The sequence below is a fragment of the Ahaetulla prasina genome, chromosome 1 (assembly GCF_028640845.1).
Source record: "Ahaetulla prasina isolate Xishuangbanna chromosome 1, ASM2864084v1, whole genome shotgun sequence".
In the NCBI taxonomy this organism is placed as follows: domain Eukaryota; kingdom Metazoa; phylum Chordata; class Lepidosauria; order Squamata; family Colubridae; genus Ahaetulla; species Ahaetulla prasina.
The window spans coordinates 352,102,383-352,128,139 of NC_080539.1; the positions used below are offsets into that span (position 1 = coordinate 352,102,383).

The 25,757-nt window shown below is 39.8% G+C and overlaps 1 protein-coding gene across 3 annotated transcripts in view; it reads left to right on the top strand.

The window, feature by feature from the left end:
- Positions 1 to 1,377: 1,377 nt before the first annotated feature.
- The window catches only part of MAP4K5 (mitogen-activated protein kinase kinase kinase kinase 5), a 95,194-nt gene continuing 70,814 nt past the window's right edge, over positions 1,378 to 25,757 (top strand). For 2 of the 3 annotated variants that reach the window (XM_058163101.1, XM_058163099.1), the window contains exons 1-2: positions 1,378 to 1,647; positions 6,303 to 6,570. Coding sequence is in view for 1 of the 3 variants with exons in the window: in XM_058163099.1 (XP_058019082.1) it covers positions 6,463 to 6,570 (108 nt within the window). In the remaining 2 variants the exon portion in view is untranslated. The remainder of the gene's footprint in view (positions 1,648 to 6,302; positions 6,571 to 25,757) is intronic. The other variant, XM_058163102.1, reaches the window with a different exon arrangement.

Consider the following 25,757-nt stretch of genomic DNA (forward strand, 5'->3'; position numbering starts at 1 on the left):
TAAGGTACTGGTATTTTGTCTGATAGGTAACCTGTATCTGCATAATCAACCTATATTTTTTTCCTCCTCACCTAATCCCAGTTTAAACCCTATATTGGTCTGTGTAGGTGATGAAGAGAGCTGAGCTTCAAAAGCACAAGCCTTTTCATACAATGTGTTAGTTAGGTGATGTAAGAAAGTCATATTGTAATATTCAGATGGCAAAAATCTTGCATCTTTCTGGCTAGGCCTGGTTGGTTCATAATATTGTATCTGCAGATGTATTTGAGGATACCCTTACACTACATTGTTTAATTGAAGAGGCATCATTTCACCTAAACCTTCCCTATACGAATGACTGAAGCAATCTGGTTTGTGGCCTTTCATCTTCTTTATTTAATTTAATTAATTTATTTATTTAATTTTGTCATAACAATATACACAAGCATCACACAAAAATTATATAATATATAAACATATATTGGTATCAATGAGATACCAGTTGAAAATCTCACTGCTATAGGCCGGACTGGAAAAAAAAATGGGATTAAAAAACAAGAAAGGAAATATAAAACCACGTCCATATTGTTGCCAAGGAAATCTAAATGGATGTATCCATGAAAGAATCGATCTAAGTCAATCTGAATGGATTTTGACAAGCTTTAACTCTTTTAAGGTTGTATTTAATTATACTTTTGAAACAAGATCTCAAACCTTTTTTGAATTATTTGATCCAACCTCTCCTTCCTTCCCTCTCTTTCTCTCTGTATACATACAGGAATATACAATATAAGGAAATACATTTCCTTATATTTGTTACATAGAGTAGGACCTATTGGTGACTGGCTGAGGGGGGGCTACTGAGCATGTATTTCTGCTCGGTCAAGCCCAGCTTTTCAAATTATTTATAAATGCATACATTTATAAAAAAACCTCGATGGCAGTAAAACCCTTGTGTTATGTCTTTATCGCCACAGGCAGTTCGGGCAGCGTACTCGAAAACGGGCGCGCGCTGAGAAAGAGAGAGATCAACTGTTCCTCAGCATGATTTGATCTAGAAATATGTAAGCGACGCGGTTCCTTTGTGGGGTTTGTCGAAGCTGAGAATAAACATGGATTAAGCCCGCGCAAGGACATCCCTCCATTCATCCAGCCCGCCCGAAATTTCGTCAGGGAGCCGGTGAGTCACTGTTTCTTCCGAAGGGAAAAGAAGGGCAGGCGGGCGTGCTGGAACCGGGGCCTCTGAGGTTGGGACGGTCGTTTTGCCTCGAAAAGAGACCCATTCGAAAGACCCACGCCGGGGCGCTGTCGCTCTGCTTAACCCGGCCCCGGCCCTTCTGTGTGGTGCTGGCGCCGCCGCCGCCGCCGCCGCGAAGGCGGGACCGAGAGGGCGGGATTCCGGGGAGGAGGTGGCCACGGCGGCGGCTCCTCATCTGTCTGGTGTGGCCCGGCCCGGCGCGGGTTCGAGCGGCGCGCTAGGAAGCGGGTGAGGCCGAGCAGCTCTGCCCAAGCCGACCAGGCCGTGTTTGCGCGGCGGGCCGGTCGCGGAGCAATTCGACGGGCCCCCGCTGATCTCCGCCCGGCCGAACCAAGTGGGACAAAGCGGGGCCTCCTCCTTCACCTCTGCGACTCCGACCGAGGGAGCTGCCCGATTCCGCTTGGAAAGAGGTGAGACGCCCCGCGGGATCGGGGCCTGCACACGAGGTTGTGGGCTGGGTAAGCGGACCCTCTTCGATCGCTTCGGCCGCGGCCGGAGGAGAAGGGAGGTGTCCCGGTGAGAGTGAGAGAGGCCTCCCCGTGGTGGACCTTTGGGCGAAGAAGCCCAGGAAGTTGAATGCGTGGTTGTTGGGGAAGCCGAAGGCTGCAGGATCGGGAGATAGGGAGGGAAGTAGAGGGCAAATCCAGGGAAGTAGCTCCAAGTCTCCCGTGCAGAGACTGAACAAATCTCTCTACTGCGTAAGATGCTGGCTGTACTTGCACAAGGAAAAAAACCTTGATTTAGTGAGCCATGGTGTTTACCCAACTTTGCAGAGCAGAACTGTTCAGTAAAGTAACTATACTGGCTGACCAGGTTGGTGCAATAGACTGGAGCAGAAACTAGTCAAATGCATTTTAGTCTAGCGTGTTTGCATGACACTATATGCATGGGTGACAGAGCTGCAGACCTGGGACAAATGCACACCTCTTTCTCAGACTTGTTCATGACTGAAAGATATGCTTCTGCTTTGTGGCTAGGGCTGAAGGAAGCCTGACATCGGGCTTGAGCCATTGCATTTGTCAGCTTGGCTTGGTGACCAGAAAAGCTCCCTTGCTTATCTAAGTCTAAGGGAAACAGTGGAGGGGGTCAGTGGCTTCCTTTGGCACCCATTGCTAATTTTAAAGAGTGAAAAATAACCAGAAGTCCATCAGCTTCTGACATGAGGCCTTTCGCCAGCAGAAGTGCTTTTTCCACATCTTGGATGCTGTAGGACCGTATATGAAATTTGCTGTCCTCAATTCCAGTCCTTATGTTGCTTCTGTTTGCTGTTATCTGACTTCTCTCCCAGACAATGTCTGACAAAGCTTGACAGATTTTATATATTTGCTTAGGCAGTGCTGGGATTGGGGGTGGGTAGGGATACCGTTTTAAACTAGTGCAGATGAGGATAACTTAAGACTGTGGCACTCATGAGATGGAAAGGTTATGAAGGTAGTATCATAGTAATGGTACAGAAAAAAATGTTGTCAGGATAGGTTTGTACATAGGAAAGATCCTCAAACTGGTCCTGATGCTGCTATATAATCTAGTCATTCACAACATCTTTAGCTTTAAGCTTGCTTTGAAAAGATCTAACTCCTTTTATGCAAATTTCCTGATTTGGCCTCCCTTTCATAGAATTAACAAAATACAGTAACATTTTAAAGGGATTCATGCTAAATCAATTAACTATGGAATGACAGGGAAATGTTTGTTGCAGACTTGTTAACAGAGGCTGGATAACAGATCCTGTTATAAACAAACTGATACTGGACATCCGTGCTGTTCCATGAAAAGCTGGATGCTGCAGTATACATAAATGTGCTAAGCAAACAAGGTTGCTTACATTAGCTTATTGTGCCCAATACAGCTCCGGATAGTGTGCAAGTTTTATTTGATAGATTCCTGAACTGCAATTTCACTTGTCTCAATAGCATGGCAAATACTTACGGAGAGGAAAAAACTAAAATTTAATGGGCTGGTTGACTCAGCCTTCCATCCTTTATAAGGTAGGTAAAATGAGGACCCAGATTGTTGGGGGGGCAATAAGTTGACTTTGTAAAAATATACAAATAGAATGAGACTATTGCCTTATATACTGTAAGCCGCCCTGAGTCTTCGGAGAAGGGCGGGGTATAAATGTAAACAAAAAAAAAATAAATGGTGCATATTATGGGGATGGCTTTTAGGCTATTGGTGCATTGTCATCTTGCCAATTCTTTTGTTTCTGAAAACTGTTGGCTGTTGGACTCTGTGGGTATCAGTCTTAGACATCTGTCTTCGTAAGCTTTGCTTCTTATCCTTCTGTTTGTATATTGAAGTTATAGATAGCTTGATTACTGTTACTTCTTTTCCCTTTGCATACTTCCTCCTTATGTTCCTCTTTGCCAGGATCAAAGATATTTATGCCCCAGATATCCAAGTAGGATTGCAATTTATATTTGCATGCTACAATTGAAATAGGTTTTGAAACCTCATGTTTAGTATTGTTTGAATAGATAGTCATTTAAATACATAGTTTAAATATGGAAATGGTAATGATGATATCCAGTTCTACAAAAAAAAAATAAGTAGAAGATACCTGCAGAGAACTGGTGAGGAAAAAACAGCCTTGGAGCATTTGCAAAGGAGAAGTGCACTATTAAGGTGGCTTTTGAGGAGTGGAACAGCAGGTGGGCTTTCCTTAGAGTTTTTTATGCAAGTTTTACTGTTTTGATCTAGAAGTCATATTGAGAAGTGATTTTTAGATTGGACTGTCTACTTTCACCCCTTTCCATTTGAGTTGTGGGCAGATATTGGTAATGAAGATAATTATATCCATCAGACTGAAAATTTTACATCTTTTGAAAATATTCTAATACAAAATGTTATGCTGCTGTAGCTTGCAAATGTTAAAATCGGTGTGAATAGATACAAGAAATAGATAGTCCTAAAACACTATGGAAGCCCCCTGCCTTGTAATTAAGGTTTATTTTTATATTGGGGATAAGTGTTAGCCAAGTACTTGCCTTCTCTTACCCTGAGCTATACTTGCTAGATTATCAAGTGTAGTTAGTTGGGGATATTATTTGCTATATAGTGATTGAGAGTTAAAATGCTTCCTCTCCCCTAAAAAATCTTTTTGCTTTTCTTGAAAGTGTTAAAAATAGTATAATATTGTGCCTAAATCACAAATTATAAAAGATCCTGTTTCAACTTTGATAAAGTGCAGAATTTGGATTATGTGGTGCAGACACTGATTATCTTTATGGCACATGTTTTTTTTTCTTTGGAGCCACAAAAAATAGACCGGAATTAATGGAGTTCCATTATTAGCTTTTTTCCTATGCTATTAATATAGAGATTGAGAGATATATTTGTAAGGGAGGATCAGCAGGAATTCATATCATTTGTTCTCCTTGGGCAGTTTTAAACTATATTTCTTCCTTACAAATGCCTGAAGGCTGTTTTTTTCTTGTTGTCTATATTTTCTTCTGAATCTTTAAAGAACTACATTTCCCAATCCATGCTTAAGTGGCATATACAGTTGATTGCCTATTCAAATGATACTAAAAATGAGGTTCCAAAAATGCATCCATTGCTGCATTTTGATGAAAATAGCATGCTAGGGCTCCAGAATGGCACTGATATATCTGGGTTCAATATTACTGATGGGTTTTGGAAAGAGAAATCAGCAAGCCAGGATTATATTCCTCTTCCTCTTACCACCAGTTGTCCCTTCATAGATCCCTTCTGTCTGTGCCATGTCTCTTATCTTGGCAAATGTTGCGATGGAAACATAGATTTGGAATTGTAATACCCAGTTTATTTTATTTTTATGTATTTATTTAAAAAATTGCTACAGCTGCCCATCTTATGCCAAATTCTGGGCAGCTCCTGATCAAAATTAAAACATTAATAAAATAACATTAAAAACATATTAAAATAGAAAAACATTCAAAACAGATAAACATTCAAAGCAAAAAACAAAACAAAACAGCCTGCTACCAAGTTAAGCTTCCAACATGCAGTTACCTCATCCTGTGTTTGGTAGAAAAGCCAGGTTTTCAGTGCGTTTCGGAAGCCTAGGAAGAAAGAGACCTGCCGAACTTGCTTATTCCTATCAGTTGACCAAGAATAAAATGGGAGTTCAACGAACTGAGAACTTAATTTTAGCTTTTCTCTTAGTATCAGTCCTGATACCTACACTTTGGGGCAATAATGCCAGAATTATAGAATTGAAAAGGTAAATATTAATATTTGGCTGATTAAGCCGTATTGCTGAGGTTGTTTTGTTTTTTTGTGGCCTGATGGAAATACAACATAGAATCATAGGGCAGGAAGGGTCTTCTAGTCCAACTCCCTGCTCAAGGCAGGAAACCTTATACCATCTTGGTCAAATGGGTGTCGAGTCTATTTCTGAAAACCCCTAATGATGGAGCCCCCACAACTCCAGGAGGCAAACTATTCCATTGATTAATTGTTCTCGCTGTCAAATAATTTCTTCTTATTTCTAGGTTGGATTCTCCATAGGTACCATTAGGGCATGAGGTTTGAAGATGGCAGGCTATTTCCCATCTTAGGCTTATTGAACTGAATGGGCATTTGACAACAGTATCACATTTGTATCCCCTATTCATTAAAGTTATTCATTAAAGTCAAAAAGTGAAAGGAATCCTTGTGGATTTTACTCCGCTAGTCATTGCCATAGGGGCCGGTGCTCATCTCCATTTCAAAGCCATAGAGCCAGCACTCTGTGAAGACATTTCCACAGTCATGTGGCCAGCATGATGTCACAGAAAGCTGTTACCATCCCACCAAATTGGTACCTATTTATCCACTTGCATTTGCATGCTTTCGAATTGCTAGGTTGGCAGGAGCTGGGGCGAAGATGGGAGCTCATCCTGTCACATGGCGCTTGGATCTCAAACCTGGGCTTCCAGCAGACAAGCCCAGTGTCTTAACTGCTGAGCAACCATGCCACTTTCTATTCATTAACCAGAAGAATCCATTTGGTTTTCCTTCTTTTAATCACAAATGTCTCTGCTTCTGTTTGAAATAAAAAATCTCATCCAATTTCTGCTTCGTCTTTCTTTTTAAATATTAGACCCAACAAAGAGTGGACCAAAGCCATGTATTCCTGCCAGCAGACAGTTCCACTAGGATTTTAAGGACACCATTTACCTGGCTTCAGTGCTTGAGGCAGAGGCAACTGTGCATTATTCCTATTCCCCCCTGTGGGGAAGGAGAGAGTGTATTATCAGATTATGGATCCTATGACCCGCCCAAGTGGAGATATTATGCGGCGGAATCCACAGCAAGACTACGAGCTCATCCAGAGAGTGGGGAGTGGCACCTATGGAGATGTCTATAAGGTAAGGCCAGCAAATACTTCTTGGCTAGCTAAGAGAGCAAGTTTGAATTCCTGCCCCTTTCTTTTCTGAAAATATCTTGAACTGGTTCATGGAACTTGCAAGATGATACGCCATTAGTTATTAGATGGATTCGCATCAGTGGTGGTATTCAGCCGGTTTTATCTGGTTCGGATGAACCGGTAGCGGTGGCTGCAGGTGGCACCACTCACCACCCCCAGACGTAATCACATCCCATTTATCCATATTTTTGCTGCTCTGCACTCACATTTGCAAACCCGTAGCAAAGGTAAGTGAATACCAACCCTGATTTGCATGGATTGCATCCAGCAATTGGCTTATTTTCAAATCAAATCAGAATAGAGCTGGAAGGGACCATGGATGTCTTCTAGTCCTTTTGATTTAGTATAGTGTAGTGTGTGAACTAGCCGTGGTTGTATGGAAGCCAAACTCATCCATGTTCATCTACAAACTTGCAGCATCCCTGAACTTGGAAGAATGCACACAATATACTTGTCTCATTAAAAAGCAAATTATCTTTCATCATATTAACATGATTGACTGACTTTATATTTGCCTTCTGTTTCTAGCCTCCATCCTTTGTGAACTCATTTGGACTTTTGATTTGATTATATATGATACTGCATTGCTCTATATTAAATGCATTTAAAGTATGCTTCTCCCCATCCCCTTCCCTTTCACTTTTCATCTATGCCCCTGGGCATGGCTAGATGAAAATGACCTCTAACTAGTTGGAATTGTTATGATGTACTAACTTAGTGTCTAGTTCTAGATCTTAGGATTTTACAGAGAAACCTTAATTCCTCATAACATTTTTCATGCTGCAGAATAGTGGCTTAAGTAAAGAGATACATTGGCCAAGCAACTGGGTTTGAACGCATTGTAGTGCTGCCCAAGTGTGTATTGAACATTAGTAGTAGTATATTCATGAGCAAATAAGAAAGTTGCTTGTTGTAGTAGTCATGATGATGCTATGAAAACAACCACATTTATCACACAAAACACAAACCACTTCAGATTTCTGCCATGAACATAACATAACATAACATAACATCAGAGTTGGAAGGGACCTTGGAGGCCTTCTAGTCCAACCCCCTGCCCAGGCAGGAAACCCTACACCATCTCAGTCAGATGAAGAACTGCTTCGCTTTGTTTGCACTGACTAAGCTGTGGTTTACTTATCCACATTTTGTTAAATGAATCACAATTGGCCAGGTTCATCCATTGCTCAGAAATATACTAAGTTTCATAAACTACAATGGGTTCACACAGCACACTATGATTTCCTGTGTTTTGCTGGACTTTGGGGTAGCATATTAGATGAATTGAGTCATTAGGTTTAACGGTAGATTGGAGTAACCTTTTTAAGCTAGCATGTGTGTTAATGAACATACTTGTAAGAGAAATATATCATATATTTTTTCTACTTTAAAAAGTCATTTTTAAAGTAGATAGCAATCATAGCATATGTTCAAAAGGATTTAGGAAAGTATTTAAAAACAATTATTTTGTGACCTGAGGGAAAATGGATTATTGAAGTGGCCAATTTTAAAGAAGCAGCAGTGGGGGGAAAAAGAGAATAGGCATAATGCATGGGACAAGTAGTTTTTCTATGCTGAGAGAGAGAGATTCAGAAGAGAGAGTCTATTTCTAAGTGAAACTAGAGAGTCTTTTCCATGGACAACTTTGCGCCCTTCACATTTTTACCCTTTGCCTCAACAGGCTGGGTGCTCTGAGTTGCTCAACCTCCATTTTAAAAAACACGAATACATTAAATTAATATAGCAAAAACATTGCAAAACTCTACATTCCTGCATGAGCTCTCACAAAACCTCATAGGCAACACCATTGACATCTTGATAGGTTTGATAAATATGCAAGATTTAGACAACTAAAATGAATATATTTCTTCTTTTTCCCCCCTCCGCAGTGCTTGAATAGGAGCCAATCCCTAAATTAGACCCAGGTCACCTTTCATTCCTTCCAATTCAATACTCAATGGATTAAAAAGAATGCTGGGACAACTCCTCCAAAATATGCCTGCGGTTAAATCTATTCAAAAAAAGCATCTGGAAGGCTTTCTCATTAACAGAGACTGTAGTTCCTTTCAAACCTTCACACAAGGAGACAGCATGACAAACCAATTTACATTAATTTTCAAAACCTTAGCCTGATTCTTTAGAAACAAAATGCATGAATGGGCTATTATGACTTCTGCATGGAGGAAGGAATTCGGTTCTCTTTAGTCCATAACCACACCACTCCTCAAATAGTATCTACATATGATGCAAGGTCTTTGATGATCAGGTCTCTCAGATAAATATATACTCTGTACATAATGGTGACTTTTGAATATTTTCAGTCAAGCTTATATTGGCATTATAAAGCAGATTACAGCTATTACAGGTAGTCCTCATTCAATGACCACTGGTTTAAGAATTGTCCAAAGTTATGATGGTACCAAATAATGAGATGTGACCAGTGGTGGGATTCAGCCAGTTCGCACTTCGGGAGAACCGGTTGTTAACTTTCTGAGCAGTTTGGTGAACTGGTTGTTGGAAGAAATCATTAGGGCAGAGAACGAGTTTTTAAATTATTTGAATCCCACCACTGGATATGACCAGTCTGTGTAGTGCAGCTGTCATAGCATCCCCATGCTCATATGATCACAATTTGGGTGCTTGTTAAACAGCTGACAATGATGATTGCTGTATCCTGCGGTCACGTGATCACTATTTGCAACCTTCATTGCCAGCAGGAGGTCAGCAATCATGTGATATCACACAGGATTCTAAGTTAACAATAGTAGCAGCAGCAACTGTCATGGCTGCCATGATAAACATGGTCACATGCTGTATAATATCACTTAGCATGGAAGTGTTGGTTCCAATTATCATCACTAAGCAAGGATTACCTGTAAAATCCATATTGCAGATATAGCAAGAGAAACACTACAGTACATTAGCAGCAACTGGTTTCAAGGCCGCCAGTTGAATTCAGAGTGAAGAGGAGATTCAAGCAGAGGCCTTTGTGGCCTTTAACTATTCCTCTATTCTCATTAGTTGAAGGCAGCAACAACAACAACAAAAACCCAGACAGTCTTATCTGCATTTGTTTATTTTAGTTTTTTTAAATTCCACTCTTCAAAAGACTTCCCGGATTGTTTTGCAATGTACATGAGAACCCAACTAAGGGCCTCAGTATCTTGACTCACTCTAAGACAGTGTTTTTCATTTGTATTATGAGCTGCATGGAGTCTTTACAATATTATTACAGTTGCACAGGATTAATTAGAACCTAGGGTCTTCACACAAATGGTCTAAGACAGAAAGTCAGAAGAAGCAACACTATACTGAATTATGAACATTAAAATATGTCACAAATTCTACATCTGTCTTTATCTGATTTTGCTTCCTGAAAGCAATTAATTTAGGGATAGTGTATTTTTTAACCATTATGAAGGAGGTTATGAAGCAGGTTACATCAAACACTAAAGTCTCATTCCTACTTTACCGTTCATATGTAATACAACCTATTGTATATCTGTGAGTTCTTTCACTTCCAATGCTAATGCAATACATACGGTGCAATATGTATTCAGAAATGACTTCCACACCAAGTATCTTTTAAGATTCAGTCTCACTCTTGCTGCTCACTCTTCCACTGAGGAAGTTCTGAATTGTCATTTCACTAGCCACACCATCATTTCCCCACTTCTTCTTTCTAAAACATTTAAAACATGCTCTCCTATTTTATGAAGTACTGACATCCAAATTCAGCTCTGTAATGTGGTACTTAGGGCATCCTTTGAAGACTGAGCACTGGCAAGCTGTTCAGAAATACAACTAATACGTTACACCGTTATTAAGTCCCGTTCAAAGCAGGGGTGAAATGCTCCCAGTTCGGACTGGATCGCCTGATCCGATAGCGATGGCGGCAGGTGGTTCGGGGAACTAGCAGCAAAAATCCCTGCCCTCCCCATATGCCCAAATGATCAGAGATTTTTTTTTTTACTTTTAAAAGCATTTTTTGGCCGAAAAAATGCTTTTAAAAGTAAAAGTAATACTTTTTTAAAAGTAAAAAAAAAAAAAGCCTCTGATGATCGCACGGCTCAGCTGGGATTGTCAGCCTTTTAAAAGCATTTTTTTCTACAACCTCTTCAGTAGAAAAAATGCTTTTAAAGTAAAAACAAAAAAAGTTGGCCACACCCACCCAATCACAAGCCACGCCCACAGAACCAGTAGCAACAAATTTTACATTTTACTACTGGTTCAAAGTGCTGTTTCCTAATTTTAAAGTTTTAAACTGTAGGGGTCAGGTTGTTTCACCTGTATCAATCTACCTGTTCTTTATGGTCAGATCCTCCTTTCTTTTCCTCATCTGGATTCACCAGGGGATGAATGCCTTACACAGTGGCTACCCCATCACTATCAACTTTGAAATCCATTTATTCTTTAAAATTTCCCTCAGAATGTCCTAAACAAATTCTAGCTATGTGATCGTTAAGAATCAACACCAACTTCAAGGTCTGTCAGAGTTCCAAGTGGAATTATGATTTTTAGTATTAAAGGCAGTTTTAACTTTTCCAGGGTTTAATATTTTTAATACTCAAGCTTTATTTTTAATTAAATTTTATTTTAAACCTCATATTGAGAAAAATGCCTTTAAAAGCAGATAAGAAAGGTTTCAAATAAATGTTGTTATATACTGGTAGTACAGCAATCTGCTTCATGCTTTCAGAACTGAAAGGTGAATTTATTATAAACAGGCGTTAATGACAAGAAAATTCCAGTGTTTTATTTTTGACAACATGGAATTCCACAGTAGTTAAAGAAGTGTTCAATTCAAACAGAACTGAATAGAATATTTACTGAATAACTAAAGTTAAGGGCATTTAAACAGAACTATAAATGTTGAATCACTTCACTGTTTCTACAAAACTGACTGGTAGGACAATTTTCTAAAAAAAAACCCTATGGAATGTCAGAGGAACTAGAATATGGTATTGTGGGATATTCCAGTTTGTAACTGAAAGCTACTGTGAGCTTTACACAAGAATTGCACTCTATTTCACAGCTCAGCTGGATATCAACGGAAGTAATGTACAAGCAAACTAATAAGATTACTAATTAAAAGAATACTGAGTCTTAATCAATATTCTGAAGTTATATACTAATATATGGACACAATCAAAATACATATATTTTAAAATACATATATTATACATATATTATATATTAAAATACATATATTATAAAATACACATGGACACAATCAAAATACATATATTCTTCAAGAGGGGTTTCTTCTGCCTGCTTCTGAAATACTCTTTACCAACCATAAATTGTCTGAAGTTCTCTAAAGTCATATCTAGTGCAAACAAAACTGCATTATATCATGGACAATCTAGGACAGGGGTGTCAAACTCACGTCGTCACAGCAGCATCACGTGACATATCGGGACTCCCCCCCACCTTCGCTAAACCGGGCGTGGGCATGGCCAGTGTGTGATGCATCCAGACTGCGGGCCGGGAGTTTGACAGCCCTGATCTATGAGTTCAGACAATCTAGAATTTTTTGATTTCCTGGTTGATATACAGACAGTATATCACCCAGGATATTTATTGATGCCAGCCCAGCTAAATATATCTGCAATACAACTTAAAGAGGCTAATAATTAGACCAAGTGAAAAATCAAAATTGTTTTTTTCACTAATCTGCATGGAGCAAAATCAGGCATGAACTAGCCCAATATAAATCTTAATGAAAGATGTGGATTAGAGCTTCAGAAAGGGCAAGGCTGTCCTGTTCCCAGCTTCATACTTGTACAGTACTTCTCACATGAATAGGACGAATGTCTGCCTAAAGTCTTATCCTCTTTGTTAATATCCTATATCTGCTTTCATTTCTGGCCATGTTCCTGGGATATCCCCAGAGCAGGAGGAAAAGGCAGAGAATCACTGAAGCCGTTGCAGAGTTGAGGGGAAGAAGGAATGTGGTGGGTGAGGAGAGTAAGTGGGCAGTTGCTATTATATGCAACATTCCACTTCTATCATTGTCAATTTTCTGGTGTCACTTTTTTAAATACTGCAAATGGGGTGATCCTTGCTATGTTAGAGGCATAGAATTACCTAGTACAAAGTAAAAAAAAATATCTTTTCTTCCATTCAGTTGTCTCCGATTCTTGGAGACTGCCTGTACAAATCCTTGAGTTTTCTTAGCAAGTTTTTTTCAGAAGTGAAAAAAAGAAGTGGTTTGCCACTGCCTCTTTCTGAGGACAGAAAGAGTGATTGGCCCAAGCTTACCCAGTTGGCTTTGTACCGAAGGCAGAATTAGAATTCACCGTCTACCAGTTCTAATCTGAGGTCTTAACTAAAGAAAAATTGCATGTCTTTTTTTCATTGTTTGGTATTTAAAGAGGAAAGAATAATTTCCCACAAAAATGGTGAAGCAGACAGTATAAATTAGACATCCTTCCATGTGCCTGCTACCCTTTCTCTGCTATTAGTGAGATGGTCTAGAACAGGGGTAGTCAACCTTTTTATACCTACCGCCCACTTTTGTATCTCTGTTAGTAGTAAAATTTTCTAACCGCCCACCGGTTCCACAGTAATGGTGATTTATAAAGTGTATCGTCGTCTGCGCATGCCTCTCACGCATCGTGGATTGGGTTGGGGCAGGCACCGGCTACCAGTTCTGCTTGTCTTTTACAGCTGGGTGGTGTGGGGGGAGATGCGCGAGCTATTCTGGGACGAGGCTCTTTTGTTTGCGGTCACACTATAGCGCCATTTAGTTTCACTTACGTAACGTGAACTAAACTTATGCATGGGCGATACAAATAGTATATTTTCAGAAATTTAAATTGTCACGGGGAATTTTATGAAAACATAATGAAAATGTTTTTAAATAATGCTATGACAATTTTTTAAAAAGTCAATTAAATTAAAAAAAAAGGAAAGTGCTTCAGTATCAGACAAAACCCCTCCCGCCCTCCATGAAAGCTGGAACGCCCACTAGTAGGCGGTAGGGACCAGGTTGACTACCACTGGTCTAGAAAAATGTCACATGTTCCATCTTGATTATTTCCTGTACATAGGAGGATGAAGTGGGAAGTAAAGTAATTACCGCAAGGGAATCTCTTTCTAAATAAATTTCTCCCTTTCAAAAAAAAAACTAAAGTCAGCCAGATTCTACCTTTACTTCCACTTTAAAGATGTTGGACTGATCTCCATAGTAAGTGGCACTTACATTGCTTCTGAACTGAGAAAAACATTGAATGGTTGATGTCCCACCCAAGTTGACTCTGAGTAGTACAGGTAATCCTTGACTTATGACAGTTGGAACCAGAGTAACGATTGCTAAGCAAGGCAGTTGAGTTGTGCCTGATTTTATAACCATTTTGCCTTTGTTAAGCAAATTATTGCAGTGGTTATGTGAATCATGTGGTCATTAAGCAAATCAGGCTTCCCCATTGACTTTGCTTGTCAGAAGCCAGTTGGAAAGGTCAGAAATGGGCAGTCACATGACCACAGGATGTTGGCAACTCATAAAACATGCCAGTTGCCAAGCTCCTGAATTTTGATCGCGTGACCCTGGGAATGCTCTGACAATCATAAGTGCAAGGACCGGTTGCCACTATTTTCAGTGCCATTGTAACTTCGAACAGTTGCTAAATGAATGGTTGTAAGTTGAGGAATTCAACCAACATCAAGTAATTTTCAGAAAAGTATTACATAAAAGGAAAAGAGTTGTGCTTTATCAAAGCAAGGATCTTCATACAATAATTTACCATTTAGACATTTTTGGGAACCCACAAGCAGGACATGAATACAATTCCACTCGTGTACTGTAGCAACTATATGTACTGAGGCAAACTGTTGTCATAATTAATAGTCATTGATAGCCTTTGTGGATTTTTCTGAATTGCTTTTGTCATTAATCTGTCACCAGTTATCTATTAGCACTTCCACATTGTCACCATTCTCATTTTCTAGATCAGGTGTGTCCAACTGGTGGCCTGTGGACCGGATTTGTCACGCTCAGGCTACGCCCACCCCAGCAAAGGCAAAATACATTGCCACAATACGTCACATGACATGATCGAGTTTGACACCTGTATTCTAGATGCTGAGTAGTTTGAAATGCATACCTGATGCATTTACTTCTGGTTTGCTACTGGGAGCAAAAATCATTGTTCCCTTTCCACAATTCTACACAAAAGAGAACCATTGCCTGCATTCACCTCTCTACTCCAGAGGAAAGTGACAAAATAATTGTCACTTTCATCTCTGCCCTTTTGGTTTGGTTAAGGAGGAAGACCTGCAAAGCCATTCAGCTGTTTTTTCCTGAGACAACCTGAAGCTTAGGAGCTGGTAGGAATAATGGAACAAAAGTTCCCTTCAGTGGGGAACCACAGCCGCAGAGTTTTAACATCACTCTTCTCCCCCTCACTTTTTTTAAAAAACCCTCCCTAGCTCTGTAGCAGTTTGAGTTGTACTGTATATTGAGCCAGAAATAATTCAGTCTTTATTACCACTAGGAACACAAAGCTCCAGAGATGTTTTCAGGCTTTGCAGAATCGTCACGTGGAAGGGCCATCCATATGATTCCTGGCGAAGGGTCTTGTGTGTGTACATAAGAAAGATACCTGAACTGTGCGTTACTTACCCGTTTATATTTTTATTACATCCCCCCACACTTTTTCCTCTGATTGCCTGTTTCTAGCTCTATGGCATCCTCTTTGAGCTGGCCAAAGTTTCAAATAGTTCTCCAACTGTAATTGCAGTATGTGTAGGTGTGTGTTTGTGTGTGTCTCTCTCGGTGTGTATACACAAACATGTGGAGGGATATAAATATTTACTTATATAAATAAGTAAAATATTTTGATAACTGACTTTTCCCCTGTTTCCTAATCATCTCCCTGGCAGAATTTCTGTTTTTCACATTTGGTGCAGGAGGGGTTGACACATCAATTAAATTATAGCCCCAGGATGTCTTGCCTAATCATTGTCAGTTCAAAGCTCATCAATTTTCTATGTGAAATTAGTACATTTTGCTGCAGTGTATGTCACTTTAATGAACTAGAACAGCATTGCTGTTTTAATATCCAGCTCTTCTTTTAAGTTCAAAATGGCATCCAGAGTCTAACTATAGAATAAAAAGATTTTTTTTTAAACTTGGTTTAGATATTGAAATGCATTAGGCATTTTTTCTGCATCCAGGATAATGGAGTATGGGATGTGCTGCCAGGTACATACTTCTGGAGAACTTTAGTAATAGTTTTTAGCTCTTCTTGGAGCATAGTGACCAAATTTTGTTCAATGTAGATCTTCATTCAATATAGAGATTTAGAACGTCATCATTTGTCTATAAATTCTTCCCAGGGAGGGAATCAAGCTGATCCAGGAAGCTGGAACTTCACATGAGTTGAGCGGTTACCCTTGGCTTGCTAAATGGTATGAATTTCTCAGAAACTCAATTAGTCATCTATATAGTAAACAAATGCCGAAAGATTGAATGTGTTGTCCATTGCACAATATTCTTTCTGTTGTGTAAGCTAATAATAAAGCTGTCGTCTTTTCTCTTGGTAGCTTTTTGTGTTTTGTGGCTTGCAAACAGCATTGCTTAGTCTTGTGATCATGGAACTGGCCAACAAGTTTTATACGTGCTTCTCCCCACCCCCTCCCCTTTCACTTTTCATCTCTGCCCCTGGGCATGGCTAGAGGAAAATGACCTCTAACTAGATGGAATTGTTATGATGTACTAACTTAGTGTCTAGTTCTAGATCTTAGGATTTTACAGAGAAACCTTAATTCCTCATAACATTTTTCATGCTGCAGAATAGTGGCTTAAGTAAAGAGATACGTTGGCCAAGCAACTAGGTTTGAATGCATTGTAGTGCTGCCCAAGTGTGTATTGAACATTAGTAGTAGTATGTTCATGAGCAAATAGGAAAGTTGCTTGTTGTAGTAGCCATGATATTGCTGTGGAAACAACCACATATCACATATAACACAAACCACTTCAGGTATCTGCCATGAAGAACTGCAATGGGTTCACACAGCACACTATGATTTCCTGTGTTTTGCTGGACTTTGCTGGGTAGCATATTAGATGAATTAAGTCATTAGGTTTAACGGTAGATTGGAGTAACCTTTTTAAGTTAGCATGTGTGTTAATGAACATACTTGTAGGAGGAATATATCACATATCCTTTTCTTCTTTAAAAAGTCATTCCATAGCAATCATAGCATATGTTCAAAAGGATTTGGGAAAGAGAAAATTCTTATTCAAGATAAAAATAGCATTAGTCTGTGATGTTTGGGACAGAAAATGAAAAGTCTTAATTAAATTACATTTTCCTGAAGATACATATCTGTGTAAATTGCATCCTCATCCTCTTAAATACATAAATGGGGATGCAAAAGCATTATTTAAACAGACTTAAACCATTTTTTAATCTTCCTTTGTGAGTAAAAAAGAGCTAATTCAGTCAAGTAGCATGTTTTTGTGTATCACTTTGGATATAGCACATTTAAATGGATTTTAATATATTTGGTATACCCACATATATGTAGTTGGCCATGTTAGATAATTTTTCTATGTACTAATGAACTACAGATAAAGGATGTACCATTATATATGTAGTTTAGGCACTCTAGCCAGATGTGTATTTTAGTGAATTCCTGTGTACACAGAGGCTGATACAACTTTTGTGTGGTACAAACTTAAACACATCTTTCTGCAAATTTGAATACATATTCAGTGTCTCTTAAAGTCATAGATGATTCAAAATAAGAAAAACTGAATATGTCCGATTCAAAAATTTATACACTCTTTCAGTCAATGATTTGCAATACCTCTCTTAGCAGATGTGCCAGTGTCCAAATACTTCCTGTGCCCAGCTAAGAGTCAAATGTTCTGGAGAATATTTTAATTGATGAGGGGGTAGATTTTTTAAAAAGCTGCTTGTAAGTGGGTATTCCTATAACCCCAAAACTGGTGGCAGCAGCTAGATAACCTTAGATCTTTTTTTTAAAACTAAGCAATAGTGGATTTAGTTGTATTTGTATTAAACCACTAATAAATCTCAAGACTCCAGGTTAGTTTGGAAAATCAGAAAAACAACCCAGAAGGAAATACCAAGCAAATGATTTGTTCATGTAGTCACCAGAAGTCAAACTTATGCACTTATTTTCTTTTTTCCTCTGGGTTTTAATGGTTTGTTTTTTTCTCAAAGGAATTACAGGGAACCGTAACCACATTAATCAGAGTAATTTGAACTGGAGTGTTGTTAGATTGCATTAGATGCTCTCTCAAAGCTTGGTGGGAGGAAAACAAGCAAATGTTTGAAAGTTATACTCCACCCCCATTTTGGAAATACAAATTCCAGCTGTTAAAATAAAACCAGTTTTCATTCTGTGTGGGTTAAATTTTGATAACTGATTATTCATCTAAGGAAAAAAGATATGATTGTACTTAATATTATACACCCATTTTAGTTCAGTTTTTTTATTTTATAGTCACTGACTTATTCAGACCATTTCTTTATATATTATATTTAGTAAGGTCTCTAAGGAAAGTTTGTTCTGAAATGTGCTGGTCTTAGAATAAATTTTACTTGTGGCATCTAGATTTTCTTTATTTTATTTTTATTTTATTTTTTATTTTTTTATTTATAATTTAATTTCTATACCGCCCTTCTCCCGAAGGACTCAGGGCGGTTTACAGCCATATTTAAAAACACAAAATACAAACAGCAAATTTAAAACAGAATTAAAACCAAATATTTAATAGGCCGAATCAAACTAAAACGGTCGTAGACCGACGTAAAACCCATTTAAAAATTTCAATTTAAAATTACCCTTAGGCCAGTCCCGCACGATGGAATAATAAAGTCTTAAGTTCACGTTTGAAGGTCCGGAGGTCGGGGAGTTGGCGCAACCCTGGAGGCAGCTCATTCCAAAGGGCCGGTGCCGCCACAGAGAAGGCTCTCCCCCTGGTGGCCACCAACCAACATTGTTTGGTCGATGGCACCCTGAGAAGGCCCACCCTGTGGGAGCGCACAGGTCGTTGGGAGGCTATCGGTGGCAGAAAGCAGTCTCGTAAATAGCCCAGTCCTAAGCCATGGAGCGCTTTAAAGGTGATGACCAGCACCTTGAATTGCACCTGGAAGGCTACCAGCAGCCAGTGCAGGCCGCGCAGGATAAGTGTTATATGGGAGCAATGAGGTGCTCCCTCTATCACCCGCGCAGCCACATTCTGGACTAGCTGGAGCCTCCTGGTGCTTTTCAAGGGGAGCCCCATGTAGAGAGCATTGCAATAGTCCAGGCAGGACGTAATGAGGGCGTGAGTGACCATGTGCAAGGAGTCCCGGTCTAGGAAGGGGCGCAACTGGCGAATCAGGCAAACCTGATAGAATGCTCCCCTGGCGACGACCATCAAATGTTCCTCTACGGACAGCCGATCGTCCAGGAGAACGCCCAAGTTGTGCACCCTCCCCCTGGGGGCCAATACTTCACCCCCAACAGTCAGCGATGGCGTAAGCTGACTGTACCAGGATGCCGGAACCCACAGCCACTCTGTCTTGGAGGGGCTGAGTTGGAGCCTGTTCCTCCCTATCCGGACCTGCACGGCTTCACCTCGACAGCTTCGTTGGGGTGGTTCGGGGTGGAAATGTACAGCTGAGTATCATCAGCGTACAGATGATATTCCACCCCGAAACCACGGATAACCTCGCCAACAGCGGCTTCATGTAGATGTTGAACAGGAGAGGCGAGAGAATCGACCCCTGTGGCACCCCACAAGTGAGGCACCTCGAGGTCGATCTCTGCTCCCCTGCCAACACCGTCTGCGAACGGTCCGAGAGATAGGAGGAGAACCACCGATAAACAGTGCCCCCCACCCCCAATCCCTCCAACCGCCGCAGCAGGATACCATGGTCGATATTCTATAAATAGAATAACAGAGTTGGAAGGGATCTTGTAGGTCATCTAGTCCAAATTGCTCAAGCAGGAGACCCTGCATCATTTCTGACAGATGGCTGTCCAGTCTCTTCTTGAAAGCTTCCAGTGATGAAACTCCCACAACTTCCGAAGGCAAAGCTGTTCCATTGGTTGATTATTCTGTCAGAAAATTTCTCCTTATTTCTAGGTTGAATCTTTCCTTGATCAGTTTCCATACATTATTCCTTGCTTTCGGGTACTTTGGAAAATAAGTTCCCTCCGCTCTGTGACAGCCCCTCAAATATTGGAACACTGCTATCCGTGGTCCTTTTCTTCCCTAGACTAAGCACGCCCAGTTCTTTATATGTTTTAGCCTCCAGTCCCCTAATTATCCCTGTTGCTTTTTGCCTATTGTTAGGGCCATCTTAATTTTTTCGCTTATTTTTTAGAAGCTGCGAGCGTCACCTGTAGTTTATTTTATTGATTATTGTATGCTGCCTATCAGTCTGGAGGCCCAAGGTGATGCACATAGTGCTCCCTTTCCTTATTTTCCCATACAACTACCATTTGATGAGATAGGCTTGGCTGCAATAGGTCAGTTTCATAGGATTGTGCTTAGTGACAAAGTACCGTATTTTTCAGAGTATAAGACACACTTTTTTACCCCCTAAAAGTGGGTGAAAATTTTGGTGTGTTTTATACAGTGAATGTTGCAATGGGAGGAAGGGGACTTGGTGCAGCAGCAATCAGCTGTTCTAGAATGGGTGGTGGTTAACGGGCAGCGACAGCGGCGAATGGGCTGCCCCGAACGGGCCATAGAGGTGAATGGGCGGCGGCAAACGGGCCAGATGAATACCGGATGGATACTGGGAGGCAGAGGCAGATTTTCTTTCTTGTTTTCCTCCCCAAAAAAGATAGGTGCATCTTATAGTCCAGAGAGTCTTATACTCTGAAAAATACGGTATATGCTCTGCCTGCTGAAGGCTTGAAGTTGTATTCCAGGTAGTTCCATGCCAAATGAGTGAAAAAATGTGATTCCCCCCCTTAGTTTCTTTTAAAGTGTCGGAGTGCAGTCAAGTGAATATTGCTGAATATCTTCCTTTTCCCCTTATTTGGTTTATCATAGGAGAGTTAAGAATGTGGCTAGGTGATTTGGGGCCAGTTACTTTCTTTTAGCTCAGCCTTACCTCACAGGTGAAAATAGAAGCAAGAGCATCACGTACGCTGCTTTGAATTGCACAAAGGCCTAGACCTTTGGCAAAGACGATTGATGCCTTTTCTTTGTTCCTATCCAGTTTTTTTCTCAGCATTGTTCCTTTGTTTTGTATTGTTTTTGTGCTTTTTGTATTGTTCCGTGTTTTAAACGTTTTTTAACAACTTGTAAACAACTTGCCCAGAGTCATTGGGAGTTACGCAGCATATAAATTTAATTGATGATGATGAATAAAATAATAATTTTTAAAAAATCAAGTGCAGCTCTCACACTAAGAGATGATAGCTTTTGCTCTCCCAAACCTACAGATAGTTGTCAATTTACAATCACAGTTGGGAGCAGAATTTCCATCATATAGGGCCGTGGTGGCTCAGGCTGTAAGATAGCCTGTTATTAAAACACAGCAGCCTGCAATTACTGCAGGCTCGAATCCCACCAGGCCCAAGGTTGACTCAGCCTTCCATCCTTTATAAGGTAGGTAAAATGAGGACCCAGATTGTTGGGGGGGCAATAAGTTGACTTTGTAAATATACAAATAGAATGAGACTATTGCCTTACACACTGTAAGCCGCCCTGAGTCTTCGGAGAAGGGCAGGATATAAATGTAAATAAAATTTAAAAAAAAATATATAGGGCCTCTGGTGGCTCATAGGGCCTCTGGTGGCTCAACAGACTAATGCAGTCTGTTATTAATAGCAGCTGCTTGCAATTACTGCAGGTTCAAGTCCCACCAGGCCCAAGGTTGACTCAGCCTTCCATCCTTTATAACAGTGGTTCTCAACCTTTATAGTGCTGCGACCCCTTTAATACAATTCCCCACGATGTGGCGACGCAACCATAAAATTATTTTCATTTTGAATTTATCATGCCTGAAGCCGTATTGGCTAGCGATCTGAACTACTTGTGATTGCCTTGAGGACGGAGGCATTAAAGCGGAGACTCCTCCCCTATTAAGTTTATCGCACCTGAAGCCAGATTAGGCTAGCGATTGGGAGTGATTGCAGCTGGCTTGAGAGGGAGACATCAGAGCAAAGATTTCTCTTTTTTAATTCATCGCGCCTTAAGCCAAATTCGGCTAGCAATTTGAAGAGCCTGCAGCTGGCTTGTGGAGTCAACCATTGGAGCGCGATTCTTCGACTCGCAAGTATACTTCCCATATTTCCGATGGTTTTAGGCGACCCCTGGCAAATCGTCATTCAACCCCCAACGGGGTCCCGACCCACAGGTTGAGAACCGCTGCTTTATAAGGTAGGTAAAATGAGGACCCAGATTGTTGGGGGCAATAAGTTGACTTTGTATATAATATACAAATGGATGAAGACTATTGCTTGACATAGTGTAAGCCGCCCTGAGTCTTTGGAGAAGGGCGGGATATAAATGCAAATAAAAAAAAATAAGTCGTTGCGGCTGTAAATTGAGTCATACCTGATTTTATGACAGTTTTTAAGGGGGCCATTAAGTGAATCCAGCTTCCCGTATATATTATTTGTACACCACCTAGAGCTGCTCTTCGATGGGGAAAGCTGGTTTCTAAATGTACTAAATAAAAATAACTATTTCTTTTGCCAGAAATTGGCAAAAAGGTCCTAAAATGCAATCATGTGACTATGGGATGCTGCAACCTCTAAATGTGAAAGAGGTGCCAAGCATGTGAATTGTGACCATGGAGGTGGTATGCTGGTTATAATTGCAAAGGTATTGTAAATTTGAACTGTTAAATGAATAGTCATAAGTTAAGGACTACCTACTTTCCTTTGCTAAAGTATTCCACCAGTTACTAAGAATTTTTCCCCTCTACCTCTCTTTCAGCCTTGCTCTTACAGGCAGTAGGAACAGGGGGCCTAGACTTCTTCCTGATAAATTAGATTTCTTCGTGGAAGAATTCATATATGTTTGGGTAGAAGATAGTTCGGGACCTACAACAGTTTATTTAGTGACTGTGCAAAGGCGGTGATAAAGGTGATTTATGATGGCTTTTCCACATTTACAACCAGTTCAGCATCTTTGAACGAAAAATGTATTTTTGCTAGAGCCTGATTGTTGATTGGCATATGCAAAACTCCTAATCCTTCACATCATATTTATCTCAGAATTGTTTTCTTCCCTTTCTTCTTTCCTTTTCAATAATAGCCATACTGGTGAGGTGTGTGAGTGTGTGTGTACACACACACGCACAAACATAAATGTTTATGTATATAAATACCGGTGTATATTTAATGTATATGCCACTTAATGCCCAGCAATTCTGGGCAGTTTATAAATTGTTAAAAGCATTTCAAAACAAGGAAACATACAAAAACAACACAAAAGAATGAAAAGAGATGGCAGAGGAAACAAACTTGGATGAGAACAAAGTAAAAGAAGAAGAAGCGCATCAGTCATCCTTGTCAAAGGACTAAGCAAATTGTTACATCTTCATGGCCCTTTGAAATAACAGTGGGGTCGGGGTTGTTCCAATCTCAGGTGAGTGGGGGAGAGAGAAACCCTCATTCCAGAGGGTAGGCACTGCATGATGGCATCATTTAACTGATGAAACCTAGAGTGCACCAACCTTACCAAATCAAACTGGCTGGGCAGATACTGTGGGAGACAGGTGGCCCTCTTGTGTAACCAGGCCCTATGCCATGCAGGGTTTTATGAATTACACCTGGAAGCAAAACTTGCAATCAGTGCAGCAACAGAGGTGTTATGTGGGCATACCTCAGTATGCCCATTGTTGCCTATGCTGCTGAATTCTGGACCGGCTAAAGCTTTTTGTATTCAGATCCAGAGAGCTGCTTCCTCACTAGAGTGAATCGTCGTTGGATTTTCATAAACAAACCCAATCATGATTTGCAACTCCAGTCTGAAGGTAATGTACAAACTATAGCTTGCTGATTCAATAGGAAATAGGAAAATAGGAAATGACTGGTGGAATCTGGTTTCAAGGACTGGATTGCATATGTCCCATCCCTTAGTTTCGGGTAGATTAATGGGGTGGATTTTCTAGGATTTAGACGTTAGAGTTCAAGTTTTCTCTTTTGTTACAACTGCCCTATTTGGTTGGTTTCAACAGACTTCCTGTCACTGTGAAATGTGATGCCTGAAGTCAGTTGATATTTGTGCAGCTTTCCTTTTCCTTCCTGATCTTATTCCCTGTTCAGTCTAGGAGGTGTGGCACTTTCTCTCCCTCAGTTTTACAGTGCAGTCTGCGCGGGTTTTGCAAAAGTTGAAATTGCATAGAAGAGCAAAAATCTGCAACTTGGAAGTCCGCATTCTGCAGATTGGCAAATTATATTTCTGTATACTGCATGTACCTTTACACCTTAGAAGATCAGGTAGAGCAGTGCTGGTTTAACCTGCAGTCTGTCAGACACAAATTGAAATGTCCATACACAAATGGAAGCCGGTAGCACCATACCACCTGTTCTTATGTTAGACAATATTGCACTTGATAGAGCAGTAGCTAGATTAGATATGGAAGAAGCTGTGGAATGTTATAGAAGACCTTCCTTCCTTAAAGACTTTCTGTGCCTTCTATAAATATGCAAGACATAATAGCTGGGGAAAATGTCATGGTATAGAAATAATTTGAAAGGAACAATTTATTTTGTCTAGACGCGTTGAAGCTTCTGTTCCACAGATCTGTGCTCCTAGAGTTGCCAGATAGATTGTTGATCATTCTCAGAAGCAGATCATGTTCTGTTCTTAAACCTCTTCCCACAGGGCTGATTCAATTCACTTTTGCCAAGCTTCAAAGCTACATTTTTGATATTCTGGTTCTGCTTAATACACTCTGAATTAATTTTATTCAAGTATTATGATTTGATTTGATTAGATTTATTTATTATTTATTATTTTTATTTATTAGATTTTTATACCGCCCTTCTCCCGAAGGACTCAGGGCGGTGTACAGATTAGATTAGATTAGAATAGATTAGAATAGAATAGAATAGAATAGAATAGAATAGAATAGAATAGAATAGAATAGAATAGAATAGAATAGAATAGAATTTTTTAATGGCCAAGTGTGATTGGACACACAAGGAATTTGTCTTGGTGCATATGTTCTCAGTGTACATAAAAGAAAAGATACCTTCATCAAGATACAACACTTACAACACTTAAAGATAGTCATAGGGTATAAATTTAACACTTAATGATACAACACTTAGTGATTGTCATAGGCTACAGATAAGCAATCAGGAAACAATATCAGTATTGCATTTTACTAGATTACATTTTAATTTGATTTATTTATTTATTAGATTAATTTTAATTTGATGACTGGTATTCGCTGGTATTTTGTTACTCTTTTTTACTGAAGCCATCTTCCAAGAGATTCTTAGGCAGGCAGAAAAACAGATACAGGTCTCTAAAAAAAATATTCTGGTGGTATTTGCACCACCCTGAAACTTTTATACTTTTTATTGTTGTTGATTCTTCTGCTTTGCTCAAGTAGACAAACCTGTTTGGGGAGTTTTGGAAACTTGCAGAAGTTTAAGAATTTGATTCCTGTTTCCTTCTTCTGCTATAAACACTGGATAGTAATCTCTATTGTCATAAGTGATATGCACCAAAGATAACATGTCACACACACACACAAATCTTCTTTGGTCTGACTTTTTTTTTTTTTTGAAGATGGTGATTGTCAGTCCAGAGCCTTTCATATAACTTGCTATACTTACACAATACATTTAATTCAGCTCCTGAGTTAACCCACTTTTTGTGTTAAAATGATATACTGAACCTTAAAAATATTTCAGATAGATTAATATAACATGGTAAGGCACAAAACTAATCCAGCTTCCTGCATTACGCTAATATGGCTACTAGATTTGTAACTGATCTGGTTTCATGTGTTGTGTGTCCAGTTTATTACTGTGGTGTGATTTAACACACACACATACACACACGTTATATAATTTCATTCAAAGGTGGGGGATACATGAAGAGTATCTTCAAGCATATGTTGTTACATCTCATGTGTATCATAAAGTTACACTTTATGATACACTTTAAGATGTGTATCA